Genomic DNA, 15,119 nt, shown 5'->3' with positions numbered 1-15,119 from the left:
CAGTTGACTTGAGTGACTACTTGTGAGGTTTCAGGAGTTTGCTCAACCTGTCTGCTAAGGTTTTCTGTGATCCTGCTAAATAAACTGCCTTGAGGAATATGTTGCAAGGTATCACCCAGGACTAAATTTGGATTGCTTCCAGGCAAAGAGGGTGAGAGCCTGTGCCTCTTTGTTTGTTCACATAGTACATGGCTACTTGGCTGTCTTTTTGAATTAGTACTACTTGATTTAGGAGGCGATCTTGAAATGTGTGGAGAGCATTCAGAATTGCTCAAAGCTCGAGTAAATTGATATGGAAAGTTTTCTCGTGAGCACTCCAGCTGCCCTGAATGAAGACCATCCAGATGAGCTTCCCACCCAAGAATGAGTCCATTGTTAACACCTTCTGATGTGGTGGAATTTGGAATAGCAGGCCGCTGGACAAATTGGTCGGTATTAGCAACCACTGAAGAGATTGATGTCAGTCTGAGATTACTTGTATTTTTTTAAGAAAGACTTCCTATGGACTGTGACCACTGAGTGCAGAGTGTCCATTGAGGAATTCCTAGATGTAGTCAAGCAAATGGGATCACATGAACTGTGGATGCCAAATGGCCTAGAAGACGCATCAGCTGTTGTGCAGTTATGTACTGGAGATTGGAGATGTTTTGTGAAATTTGAAGTACAGTCATGAGCTTCTTTTGAGGTAGAAATGTGCAAGTCTGAGTCGTGGCCAGAAGCGTTTCAATGAACTCCAGAGTTTGAGTGGGTTGCAAATGTGGCTTGACATAATTGACCGCAAATCCAACAAGTTATAAAAGAGCAGATCATTGAGCTGCTTGAAGTGTTAGGCCTTGATTAACCAGTCATCTAGATAAGGGAATATATGAAAACCATAAGAGCGGAGAGTGGTAGCAACCACTACTAGACATTTCATGAACACTCTGGATGCTAAAGATAGTTCAAAGGAAAGTACTGGAAGTGGTATGATCCCAATCAAAAATGGAAATATTACCTGTATGTAGGCTGGGAGGATGGGAATATGTGTATAGGCTTCTTTGAGGTCCAGAGAACAAAACTAGGCATTTTTCTCCAATAGAGGTAGCAGGGTTCCTAGATAAATCATCAAATATTTGTTGAAAGCATGGAGATACAGAATTGGACAGAGACCTCTAGTCTTTATTGGTACGAGAGTACTAGGTCTTCCGCTATCTCTTTCATGGGAGTAACAATATGGAATAAGTTGTCTGAACTGCTAAGAGCTCTTATAGATTTTCAGAAATTTAAGAAACTCCTAAAAACTACATTATTTGTAGAAGCATTTCAATAAATGTCTATCCTGTGTTATGAATGATCTTATATTGATACGGTGTTGAGTGCCATAAATAATGGCTGATATGCAGGAATTACTGTATTTATTGTTTGTATAGCATGTGTTGTATGTTTTTTATAAAACTGCCTAGTTATAGGCCTAGTTATAGGCGGTTAAGAAATCTTTTAAATAAACAAAATATTTGGAGTAGAACCCCCGACCCTTCCCCAATGAAGGAACTGATTCTATGGCATTGAGTTGAAGAAAGACCAAGAGCTCCTGGTGAAGTAGGGCTTTCTGCTGGGAGTTGAAAACTGACTCTCTTGAAGGATGATTTGGAGTTTTTTTCTGAAATTGGAAGAAATAACCCTATTTCACTATTTGTATAACCCAAAGGTTGGTTGTTATCAGGGTCTAATAATTATAGAAATAAGTGATGCATTCTCCTATAGGGAGAGTATGGGAAAGCGACTGAAACACGCTGGCTAAGTTCTCCAGTATGGAGTCAAAATGACTGTTGAGACTTCTTTTGAGTCTGGGGCTCAGATTTTTACATCCTATGTTGTCTGGAACATCTGTGTGAAAATTCTAAATGATGGTTGAACATATCTCCTTTTGCTGTAATAAGGACATCTAGATGAGTAGAATCTCTTAGATGGGTGTCTCAAGGCAATAAATATTGCTGATGGTCTTGAAGTAACATCGAACACATCAAATACTGATTGCGCCATGAATTTCCTTTTCTTGAGCAGATTGTTGGTAATGTCCTGAAAAGAGTCCAACTGATCTGTAGGAATGTACTGCTAAAGCTGGGAAAGCTGTTATACCATAGATTTGAAGTAGAAGGTCATATAAAAATTATAACTGAGTATTCTACTGCAGAGCATGGAACTCTGAAAAAATCATACAACCAAATTTGTCCAGTGTTCTTCCCTCTTGACCAGGTGGGTTACTGGCAGTGTCCCAAAAAGCTTCTTTTATTGGACTTGTCTGGCTTTGAACAATTTTTTTTGTAATTTGGAGCAAAGGGTACAAGAAATATCATGGTGCTCGGGGCTCAAGCACTGCACATATCAATTATGTGGGTCAGTGGCTGAGATGTTCCAATTGTACCATTTAAAGCTGCTTGGAGCCTTTCATATTGAGGAGAATACTGATGCTAGATCAAAGGACTCAATAGTCCAAGGAGGTCAAGTAAAAGTTACTCATATAAAGGTTTTATGCTTCCAACCTGAAGACAGGCTGAAAGAAGCCCAAAAGCCCCAAATAAAAATGTTGTCAACAATAAAAAAATTTTAACCAAATAACAAAAGACAAAAGAAAAGGTAAAATAATGAAGAAAAATATATTCTGGAAGTCAAAAAGAGAAAAATTTGATGCACTTGAAGTGACTCCAAGAAAAACAACCTCTTAGCAATGTGGAAAACTAAGAACTGATAGTCCGATGAGCTGATATTGGGCAGGAAGGCACCTGCACATATGCGATATGTGCAGTCTCGAGACTCAAAATTTTTTTAAAGTGACAGTACACTTTAACACTGTCCAGGTGATGTGTCCATGGATCACATCACCTACATGTGAGAATATGTGGCCTGCTTGTCCTAGGATAAAATGACCATGTGCATATTTACACTTAAGATCATCACTTACTTTTAAATATGAGGTAATTTTATAAAATGTATTTTACACACATATACTGGCATATATGTGCAATCAAACCTTCATAAAATTACTGAGGTAAACAGAGACATTAGATACCTTCTATCATCCAAAATGATGGGGCCAACCAGGTTGAAAGTATTCTATGCAAATAATTTAATAATGGATAACACATATTTTTCACTAATTTATAAGCACATATGAAGCTTTAATAATTAACTATTTCTCCTGAATATACATTTTTTTCTAAAAATTAGGTCACAGGCAAAGGCTTCTACTTCAGTATTCCCTGTAAACATGAACCCACCAGAATTCCATTTCTACTTCTATGTCCTTAATATCCATAAAATGTTTCTTGCCTACAAGAAAGGGAAAATAGACTGATTAAAGACAATTAATAAAATGGAATGTGGAAAAATAGTGTTTCTGTAAGTTGTTTTTGCTGTGAACAGCAACATAAATTAACCACACATGTGTCTAGAGCTAGAAAAGGCTAGAAAACCTTCCTGCTAATGTATATTTTCCTGTGGTTTGCAATGGCGGTACATTTTATCTAGCAGGGAAAGGAATATTTATTATAGGATTGGGCACATTGTCAAGATCCATTCTCAGATGCCATAGACTTCATATGATTTTGGTTCATTGTCCTTTGATGTAAGCTTGTGTCAGGTCAAATAGCCTTTTAACAATAAAGATTGCTTAGAAGAAAACCACTGTGGTTGAGTTTTATTCTCTTTCATTTTTTGGATTCTGAATGTGTATTTAGCACCAGAGAGTTAATTCAGCAAAATCATTCTTTTTTTTTTTTCTTTTTTTTTTAATTCTAAAGGGTGGTGGGAGAGTTATCCTCCTATCCATGAATAAAACAATTTACATTCTACATGTACAACCTAATGATTGTCTTGCAGTCCCTTATCTACATTGTCCTTAAGGCCATGGCTAGTACTATGGTTTCTGGCGTCCCCCTGCAATCTATAAATTGATACCCCCTTCCCTCTTTCTTTCTCTTCTCGTTCATCCCAGTGCAGCATCTCTATATTCTCTTCATTCTACTCCTCCTGTTCAGCATCTTTCTTTTTCCTTCTCTTCCTGTCTTTCTTCCAGAGCCAGCTTCCACCCTTACAGAGTTTAAATTTGGAGTCTTGGGTTTGTCCTTGTCCTGCCCCAGTGAATCACACTGTGGCTTTGGTTTATGGCAGGCACATGCAAGCAGGCAGACCAGATGGGCTTATTTTTGCACTCTATCCTCCTCTCCCTCCCCTTTGTGGGCAATATTTCAAATTCTTGCCAAAGTAGTTTAATTTAAATTTCAGTTAGGATTTCATTCTTTTAAATATTATTGGCATTTGTAACCGCATCTGTGAAAGCTATGGGGCTCATAATTTTAAAAAAATAAAAACTAAAAAGTGGCCTAAATGGGTACTTAGATGATCAAAAAGCCTGATTGTCCAAGTACCCATAACCAAAGCTGGTTTTAGACGTATCTAAAAGGAGCCCTCCTGCCCTGGCAACCACCCCACCCCGCCGTAATGATCTGGGCATGAGGGAGCCCAAGCCCTCCTGCCCAGGCGACCCCCCCACACTCGATCCGGGCAGGAGGGAGCCCAACCCCTCCTGCCCAGGCGACCCCTCCACTCGATCCGGGCAGGAGGGAGCCCAACCCCTCTACCCAGGTGACCCCCACACTCAATCCGGGCAGGAGGGAGCCCAACCCCCTCCTGCCCAGGCGACCCATAGAGCTAAAAGAGGCATTTTAAGAGGAGGGAAAAGGGCGGGAGGTGGGCCGACATACACCTAGGCATACAGCAGGTATAACCAAAAGTTTAGGTAGGTTGTCTAGTCGGCACTTATATGTTTTGACTTAGACCAAGTCAAAACAGGTATAAGTGCAGAAAAAGGGGCCGCTGAGCTGATGGCGGCAGTCACGATGAGCTCAGCGACCCCGGCAACCTGTCTACCACCCACCACAAGATGGCTCATCTCCCCTGCCGCGATAGCGATACCACCAAGTGCCGCCAAACACGGCACTTGGCTATCGCTATTGCGGCAGGAGAGAAAGCCATCTCTCCTGCAGCGATCCACTGCTACCCCCCTACCGACAATGATCCGGGCAGGAAGGAGCCCTCCTGCCCTGGCAACCACCCCACCCCGCCGCAATGACCTGGGCATGAGGGAGCCCAAGCCCTCCTGCCCAGGCGACCCCCCCCACACTCGAACCGAGCAGAAGGGAGCCCAACCCCTCTACCCAGGCGACCCTCCCCCCACACTCAATCCGGGCAGGAGGGAGCCCAACCCCTCTACCCAGGTGACCCCCACACTCAATCCGGGCAGGAGGGAGCCCAACCCCCCTGCCCAGGTGACCCCCCCCTACCCCCCACCCCCACTAAGATACGGGCAGGAGGAATCCCAGGCCCTCCTGTCCTCGTCGCACCCCCCTCCCACGATCACCCTCTGAACCCCCGATTGGCCCCCAACCCACCGACCCGCGAGACCCCCCCGCAGGTGACCCTGCAACACCACCCCCGAACCCCAACACCCTCCCCCCCCGTACCTGTAAAAACATTGGCCGGACAGATCCCAAGCCCGTCCGTCCAGCAGGCCCGCCATTCATCAAATGGCGGGCCTTAGGGCCTGATTGTCCCAGCCCCCTCAAACCCCACCCACAGGTGGGGCCTGAGGCGCCTGGGCCAACCGGAATCGGCCCAGTAGCCTTAGGTCCCTCCTATGGGTGGGGCCTTAGGAACATGGGCTGGGTTGGGTGTGGATTCTATAACCAGTATTCTTTTTGACAGACACTGGTTACAGAATCCAGCTTTTAGGCGAAGGACCAGCCCCCTCCTTCGCCTACAAGCCATTGTTTTTGGGCGTTTGGGACTTAGGCTTTTTTTAGGTTGATTATATGGTGTAAGTTTAGACGTAGTGGTGGTCTGGGCGTTTAAACAGCTGAACGTAGAGGCAGGCCATTAAAAAAAAAAAAATAAAAAAACACCTCCTTTTGGACGTTTTTTTGATAATGGACATTTTCCCTGCTTCTACTTTCAATGTTTAGGGCCTTAGACCAAAAGGGGACTTAGACTTTTTTTTTTTATTATGCTCCTCCACATATTTTGTTTTTAGACTTTGGAGGATTTCATCTCACCCTTGCCCAAGTCTATTTATCGGTCCCACCCCATACCACTGCTAATATTATACTTGGGTTGATCTATATCCATTACCTCCAAAGTTTCTATGTGTAGTTCATAATCAGGTATTTAAGGCAATAGATTATTTTATGAGTAGAACAATTATAAATGTGCTCGTTGCAGGTTTCTGGGTCTCGCTGCGTCTTTGTCAGGTAGAAACCAACATTTCAGCCATCCTGCTTTGGCTTTCTTCAGGGTATGCTCTGAAGTCTGCAGAGTGACTTTGGAAATTGTGAGTTCACTGACCCGATTGGGAACAGGGCAATCCAATTTGAATTTTGGCGGGAAAGTTCATAGAATGGAAAAGTCTCTGGCAAGTTTAAAGATGTTCTCCTGGTGGAGTTGGGTTAGATGTTCGCTCAGGGTTTCCGCAGCTGGCATTGCGCTTGTTGCAGGTTTCCGGGGCTCGCTGTGTCTTTGTCAGGTAGAAACTGACGTTTCAACAATCATGCTGTGGCTTTCTTCTAAAAGAACTCCTCACCTTTGAAGAGGAAATCTGTGAACAGGAGAAGCTTCTAGTGCAGTTCAGTCCAAACGAAGAGGTCAAGGAACTAGAAAGAAACAGCGAAGAAGCACACTAGCAGCATGTGGAGAACTGTTCCCGAACAACTCAGAAAGAAGAGAGAAGAGAAGACACATCTGCAAATTCTGGAGAGAAGGAAGCGGAGACAAGGGGAGATCACACACCAGGAGCAAGAGGGAGACTGCATGGGGACACCCCTCCCCACCCAAAGAGCAAAAAACAACTTCAGGAGTATCATAGGAGGGAGAAGATCAGTCCCATACCATGGATGTGGACTTACGACCCCCCAGGAACCACCGAATACAGAAGATGGGGATCATCGTGGGAGACTCCATCGTACGGCATGTGGACAGCTACACCGCAGGAGGGAGAGAGGATAGAATCGTCACCTGCCTGCCGGGAACAAAAGTGAAGGATGTGGCCAACAGGATCTCCAGGATCATAGACAGCGCAGGGGGAGAGGACACTGCTGTGCTTATCCACGTGGGAACCAACGATGTGAGCGGATGGAAGTATGACAGGGTAGAAATGAAGGGCCAACTCCGCTCACTCGGAAGAATACTGATCTATCTCATCTTTTTTGGAACCAAAATCTGTTAATATACTTATTCATTCTATGATCATTTCGAAATTAGATTACTGTAATTCTCTGTTATTCAATGTACCCCAAAAAGAAAAGAAGAGACTCCAAATAATCCAAAATACTGCCATAAAACTCATTCATAAAGCAAAAAAATATGATCATGTAACACCACTACTGATCAAGTCCCATTGGTTGCCCATTAACCATCGAATTACCTTCAAAATAGCATTTTTAGTTTTCAAAGTACTATTATTTAACAAGCCATAATTCATATCCAGAATGATTATCCCATATCATTCATCTCGATCTCTCCGATCTTCTTATCAAGATCTACTATCGGTTCCATCTTTAAAAATAGTGGGAACAAGGAGAAATGATATGTTCTCTGTTTTAGCTCCCCAAACTTGGAACGCCCTGCCACTTTTTATTAGAAAAGATAAAGATCTTATCTCCTTTAAAAAACTTTTAAAAACATTTTTATTTAATGACGCTTTTACTGACTAATTATTCAAGCCAAGGTCCCTTTTTCCATTTTTAAAATTTTATTTTTTTCCTTTTTTTTCTTTTTTTTTTTCCTCCCCCTCCCTTGTGTTTTTTTCCCTTATATGTTTTTTCTCTATTGTGAGACATTTGTAACTTTATTTCCCTCTTCCCTTTACTTCTTGTTTGTCACTAAACCTCTTGTATAGAGAAATCTTTAAATCTCTAGAGTTTTGTTTTACATATGTTGTTAATAATTTTTGTTTTCTTAAATTGTTGTTTTTTTTTTGTTTTTTTTTTTTTAAAGTGTCCTAAGATTGTCTGTTCCCCCATAAGTTGTTTTTAAATTGTACATCGCTTAGAATGTTTTATATAGGCGATTCATCAAATAAACTTGAACTTGAACTTGAAGATCAGGGAGGTGAAGGTGGCCCTCTCTGAGATCCTCCAGGTACCAAGAGTGGATGGAAGGAGACAAGGGGAACTGCAAGCGATCAATGCCTGGATGAGACGATGATGCGAAGAGGAAGGCTTTGACTTCGTGTGCAATTGGGCAACGTTCTGGGGAAGAAGCAAGTACTACAGGAAGGATGGACTGCACCTCAACGAGGAAGGAGCAAGAGTATTGGCAGGCAACATGAAGAAGGCCATTGAGAAGGCTTTAAACTAAAGGACAGGGGAAAGCCGACAGTCGACCACCAGTCGATGGTCCAGGCGACAGGATGTCCCAAAGAAGGAACTACGGACAACTACTCAGACACAGGAGGGGACGTACACAAAGCATATAAGAGAGACAACACACGAGCAGAAAAGGATACCGTGAAAGAACCAAGGGAGACTGCTAAGCTTAAAGAGTCCAAGAAGGTAACAAAATGGGAGAATTAGAAGCAATAGCGAAAAACAACGAACTGGAAATCATTGACATAACAGAAACCTGGTGGAATGACGAAAACAAATGGGATACAGTACTACAGGGATACAAACTGTACAGAAGAGATAGAGTGGGGCAGAAAGGTGGAGGCATTGCCCTATATGTTCGTGAAGAAATAGAATCTTTGAGAGTGACTATTATGGAAGAGAAAGAGAAGCTGGAATCCCTCTGGATAAAGATTCCCAGACGCAACGGTGCTGACACAAAGATTGGCCTTTACTACCGGACAGGAGAAGGAAACAGACTCGGAAATGATAGAGGAAATTAAACACAAATGTAAGACAGGTAATGTTGTAATCTTGGGGGATTTCAACTTTCCGGGGATAGACTGGGACCTGGGAACCTCAAATTGTGGCAAGGAGGCAATGTTCCTGGAAGTGCTAGGGGACTGCTTCCTGGAACAATTGGTGGGAGAGCCGACAAGAGAACACGTCACCTTGGACTTGGTCCTAAACAGCATTACGGGGCCGGCTAAAGATGTAGAAGTCACAGTCCCACTGGGGACGAGCGATCACAACAAGATCAACTTCAAACTCGATGTCAGGAAGGGGAAAGGTACTAAAACCTCAACCATGACTTTAAACTTTAAAAGGGGAAGATACGATAACATGAGAACCAAGGTGAAACAACGGATCAAAAAAAAAAATGGGCAAAGTCAAAACGGTAGAACAGGCATGGTCCCTTCTGAAAAATACTATCACGGAAGCACAAAGCCTCTACATTCCGATGTCCAAAGCAAAGAAAACCAAAGGCAAAAAGAGAGCCGGCGTGGCTTACTAAAGAGGTGAAGGAAACCATAAAAGAAAAGGCGGACTCCTTCAAAGCAAGGAAACGCACGAAAACAACTGAAACTTGGAACAAACACAAGGATGATCAGAAGAAGTGTCACAGGGCGGTGAGGGATGCCAAAAAGGACTATGAAAATAGTGCAAGAGGCCAAAAACTTCAAGCCCTTGTTCAGGTATGTGAAACGGAGAAAACCTGCAAAAGAGGCAGTGGGACCGCTGGACGACCAGGGAAGGAAAGGGTACATCAAGGATGACAAACAAATCACAGACAGACTAAATTCCTTCTTTGCGTCTGTCTGTACAAAGGAAGACACTGCATGAATTCCAGAAGCGTTCAAAGGAGTAACAGAGACAGCCTTACCACAGTAGAAGTGGACTTGGACCAGATTTACCACCAGATCGAAAAACTCAAAAGTGACAAATCTCCTGGACCGGACAGAATTCATCCGAGAGTCTTGAAAGAGCTAAAAGTGGAAATAGGAGAACTATTGCAAAAACTTGCCAACCTGTCAATCAAAACCGAACAGATACCGGACGACTGGAAGATAGCGAACGTCACGCTGATATTTTAAAAAGGATTAAGAGGAGTACCGGGCAACTATAGACCTGTGAGTCTCACATCGGTCCCTGGGAAGATGGTTGAGGTGCTGATCAAGGATAGCATAACCCGGCACTTAGACACACATGACCTGATGAGAGCCAGCCAACATGGATTCAGGAAGGGGAAGTCATGTTTGACGAACCTACTTCAATTTTTGAGACAGTGAACAGACAAATTGATAATGGAGAACCGGTGGATATTGTATACTTGGATTTTCAGAAAGCGTTCGACAAGGTTCCACATGTAAGACTCCTCAGGAAACTGCAAGGCTGTGGAATAGAAGGAGACATACTAAGATGGATAGGCAAATGGCTGGAAAACAGAAGGCAGAGAGTGGGCATAAATGGGAAATTCTCAGACTGGGAGACTGTGACTAGTGCCCCAGGGCTCGGTACTTGGGCCCATCTTATTTAATATCTTCATAAATGACCTAGAGGATGGAACATCTAGTGAGATCATCAAGTTCGCCGATGACACAAAGCTATGCCGGCAATCAAATCACGGAAGGCCAGTGAAGAACTCTAGAGCGACTTGAGCCGATTGGAGAATTGGGCAGATAAATGGCAGATGAAGTTTAATATGGAAAAATGCAAAGTGATGTACTTAGGCAGAAAAAATAAGGAACACAAGTATAGTATGTCAGGTGCAACTCTGGGAAAAACCAAACAGGAAAGGGATTAATCGATAGGACCCTAAAGCCATCGGCGCAATGTGCGCAGCAGCGAAGAACGCGAATAGAATGCTAGGCATGATAAAGAAGGGAATCACGAGTAGATTGGAGAAAGTAATACTACCGCTTTATAGAGCAATGGTCAGACCACACTTAGAATACTGCGTCCATCATTGGTCTCCATACCTAAAGAAGGATTTAAAAATACTCGAGAGGGTGCAGAGACGAGCAACGAAGCTAATAAAGGGCATGGAGAACTTGGAATATGAGGAACGACTTAAGAGACTGGGATTGTTCTTCCTTGAGAAGAGGAGACTGTGAGAGGATATGATCGAGACTTTCAAAATACTGAAAGGAATCGACCAAATAGAGGATAAAAAAATATTTACAATGTCCAATGTGACACAGACAAGAGGACATGGACTGAAGCTAAGGGGGAACAAGTTCAGGACAAATATCAGGAAGTTCTGCTTCACGCAACGAGTGGTGGACACCTGGAATGCTCTCCCAGAATAGGAATTGCGGAATCCACCGTTCTAGGGTTTAAGGGTAAGTTAGATGTACATCTCCTTATGAGTGGCATAAGGTGACATAGGTAAGGGTAAGCTAGATGCACATCTCTTATGAGAATCATAGAGCAATATGGGGACTAAAACTATGCCAGGGTACACCTGGCGGGGCCTCCGTGTGTGCGGATCGCTGAACTTGATGGACCTAGGGGCTGTTCCGGAGATGGCATTTCTTATGTTCTTATGTATGCTCTGAAGCAGTGGCGTACCTAGCATATATGACACCCAGGCCCCATCATTTTGTGACACCCCCCCATCTGTATGAAAAACATAATTTTTAGTAACAATCCACGTCACACATGAATGTACCTAAGAAAAGGCACCATCTTACAAACTGCAGTGAGCAGTACAACATCAATACACCCATTGTAAAACTAAACAAGCCAGACTAGTACAGATCAATCCTGCACAGTCAATCCTAATAGAAAACCATGTCTTTCGAACACACAGAACACAGAAAACACCTTCGCCTAGTATGGAATATGTAATCACAAACTAACCCCTCCCCCTTTTACAAAACTGTACTCTGGTTTATAGCCATGGTTGTAACAGCTCAGACTCTCATAGAATTCTGAGCATCAGGGCTGTTACCATCACGGCCGGTGCTAAAAAACACTCTACAGTTTTGTAAAAGGGGGGATAAAATAGAAATACGTAGACAAAGATTAAATTGAACCACCAAGAAGTTGGACTCTGCATACAATGCAACACCACAGAAACAGCGATGCATCTCCCCTAAAGCAAAAAAATTAATAATTTTTTTTCTACCTTGTCTTCTCTGGTTTCTGCTTTCCTCATCTTCTTGTCACTCTCTTCCTTTCATCAACTGTCTACCTTCTCTCTGCCCCTTCTATATGGCATCTTCTCTCCTTCTATCCCCCTTCCAGAAACTTTATGCCTCCCCCTTCCATCTCTCCCTTCACCCCCATTGGTCTGGCATCCATCTTCTTCCCTTCCCTCTTCCAATGGTCTGACATCTCTTTCTTCTCTTCTTCCCTTCCCTTTCCCACACCCCCATGGTCTCCCATTTCCTCTCCCTTCCCCCATTTCTATCAGCATCTGCCCCCTTTCTTTCCCTCCAACCCAATTCCATCCAGTATCCTTTCCCTGCACACCAATCAAGAACATAAGAATTGCCGCTGCTGGGTCAGACCAGTGGTCCATGTGCCTAGCAGTCCGCTCACGCAGTGGCCCTTAGGTCAAAGATCAGTACCCTGTCTACCCTTACCTGCATACGTTATGGTTCAGCAGAAACTTGTCTAACTTTGTCTTGAATCCCTGGAGGGTGTTTCCCCCTATAATAACCTCCAGAAGAGCGTTCCAGTTTTCTACCACTCTCTGGGTGAAGAAGAACTTCCTTACGTTTGTATGGAATCTATCCCCTTTTAACTTTAGACAGTGCCCTCTCGGTCTCTCTACCTTGGAGAGGGTGAACAACCTGTCTTTATCTACTAAGTCTATTCCCTTCATTATCTTGAATGTTTCGATCATGTCCCCTCTCAGTCTCCTCTTTTCAAGGGAGAAGAGGCCCAATTTCTCCAATCTCTCACTGTATGGCAACTCCTCCAGCCCCTTAACCATTTTAGTTGCTCTTCTCTGGACCCTCTCGAGTAGTACTGTGTCCTTCTTCATGTACGGTGACTAGTGGTGGATGCAGTATTCCAGGTGGGGGCATACCATGGCCCGGTACAGCGGCATGATAACCTTCTCAGATCTGTTCGTGATACCCTTCTTTAATCATTACTAGCATTCTGTTTGCCCTTTTCGCCGCCACCGCACAATGCACAGATGGCTTCATTGACTTGTCGACCAGTACTCCCAATCTCTTTCCTGGAGGGTTTCTCCAAGTACTGTACCAGACATCCTGTATTCGTGTATAAGATTTTTCTTACCGACATGCAGCACCTTACCCTTATCCACGTTAAACCTCATTTGCCATGTCGCGGCCCATTTCTTGAGCATGTTTATGTCACATTGCAGGTCTTCGCAATCCTTCTACATCCTCACTACTCTAAATAACTTTGTATCGTCTGCAAATTTAAATTTTATTTTTATTCATTATCATTTTATTTACAAGTAGTACAACTTGATAAAGTAATACAGAGTCACAATCCATCATATAAAAAGAAAAAACAAACAAACAAAAAATATTCACATTCCTTTAGGAAACAAGACCAATTCTTGATGGTTATAACTCCTTCATAGACCTCAATTTGAAAGAACGATCCAGTTACAGGGAGATAATCGAAGTAAAATTGCCAATTATAAAATAAGAAACAGGCTTAATACGTCTACCCCCCAGATTATTTTTTAGAGCTAGATTCTCCACCTCTGATTAACCCTTAAGGTCCAAAAAGGATCTTAGATGATCAGGTGCATAAAAATCATATTTTAAACCCTTATACTTAATTAGACATTTACAAGGGTAAGCTAAAGTAAAAGTAGCCCCCAACTTCTTTGTATCTTCTCGCATTGCTAAAAATAGCTTACGCCTTTCTTGTGTTGATTTTGTAACATCATGATGAAGCCATATACGTTGACCACAGAAAGGTGTACCTATTTTTTTTAAAGAATAACCTCATGATTGAATTGAGATCTTGCTCAAATATAAAATTTACAATTAATGTAGCTCTGTCCTCTACATCCGTAAATGAATCTTCCAAGACTGCTGTTACATTTTGTAAATCCATATCTGTTGGTAAATTCCCAGAAGGTAGTAAATTTTCATAAATAGGTACTTCTTCCAAACCACTATTTCTTTTAAGTGTTGGTAGGAAATAAGCCTTATTTATAGGTGGTAATTGATCTGGTGGAAAAGACAAATTCTCCACCAAAATTTTTTTGAAGATCTCATTCGGTGTCAGTGAAAAATTTTTTGGACAATTCAATACTCTTAAATTTAATCGGCGATTATAATTTTCAATCATTTCTATCTTGCATGAAAGAGTGGTCTGGTCTCTGATTATAGTAGTAATGGAATTTTTCAGAGGAATAGTCTCAGAGTCTACCTTTTCTAAACATTCTTGTTTCACCTTTTCAATATTAGAAGTAAAGGAGTCTACTTTAATTACAAGTACTTGCACATCTGAAGCAGTCTTCTCCACCTTCTCCTCCATTCTCCTTATGGCCTCCAAAAGGATATCCAGGATGTTAGCTGGGGTTCTTCCTGAGGCTTTAGCTACCTCAGAGTTCTTATTCCCCTGCTCTCCAGTCGAGAATGTAGCTCTGCCCGCTGTCTGCTCCGGAATAACTCCCTCCTCCCCGCCGGAGAACGAGTCGCTGCTCTGCCCGCCTGCTGGACAGAGCAGTGCAGAGATCGTTGGCAGAGACAAAGATGTCTCAAAATCCAAGTGCTCGAGTGCTCCCTCACTTGAAGCCACCGCGGATGTCTGCCGCCACTGGGAAGTCCGAGGGTCAGCCGCGTCCCACGGCTCGAAGAAACGATGGAGTGTTTGCTGTGTCGGTGATGAGGTAAGGACCGCAGATTGAGATAATCTCACGGCCCCTTTCCTCTTAGTATGGGGCATAGTCAGAAAATAGGAAAAACAGCAGTAAACTTGAAGAAAAGCAAAACAACCGGGACGCCACTGCTACACGTCCGCCATCTTGGATCGTTCCTTCCCCAAGGCCTAGTCTGCAAATTTAATCACCTCACTCATCTTACCAATTTCCAGGTCGTTTATAAATATTTTGAAGGGTCCAAGCACTGAACCCTGCGGCACTCCACTCGTGACGCTTTTCTAGTCCGAGTATTGTCCATTTACCCCCACTCTCTGTTTCCTATCCGCCAATCAGTTTTAAATTCACATGAGTATTTCACCCTCAATGCCATGGCTTGCAAT

At 43.0% G+C, this 15,119-nt stretch overlaps 1 protein-coding gene across 1 annotated transcript in view; it reads right to left on the bottom strand.

Annotated features, from left to right (window-relative positions):
• LOC117359684 overlaps positions 1–15,119 on the bottom strand; it is a 210,815-nt gene that overhangs the window by 27,507 nt on the left and 168,189 nt on the right. The window contains exon 9 of the mRNA XM_033942900.1: positions 3,258–3,309. Coding sequence (XP_033798791.1) covers positions 3,258–3,309 — 52 coding nt within the window. The remainder of the gene's footprint in view (positions 1–3,257; positions 3,310–15,119) is intronic.

Source organism: Geotrypetes seraphini, chromosome 4 (assembly GCF_902459505.1).
Source record: "Geotrypetes seraphini chromosome 4, aGeoSer1.1, whole genome shotgun sequence".
NCBI classification, from domain to species: domain Eukaryota; kingdom Metazoa; phylum Chordata; class Amphibia; order Gymnophiona; family Dermophiidae; genus Geotrypetes; species Geotrypetes seraphini.
Note: the sequence above shows the minus strand (reverse complement) of the source record. Positions and strands in the feature narration are given on the sequence as shown.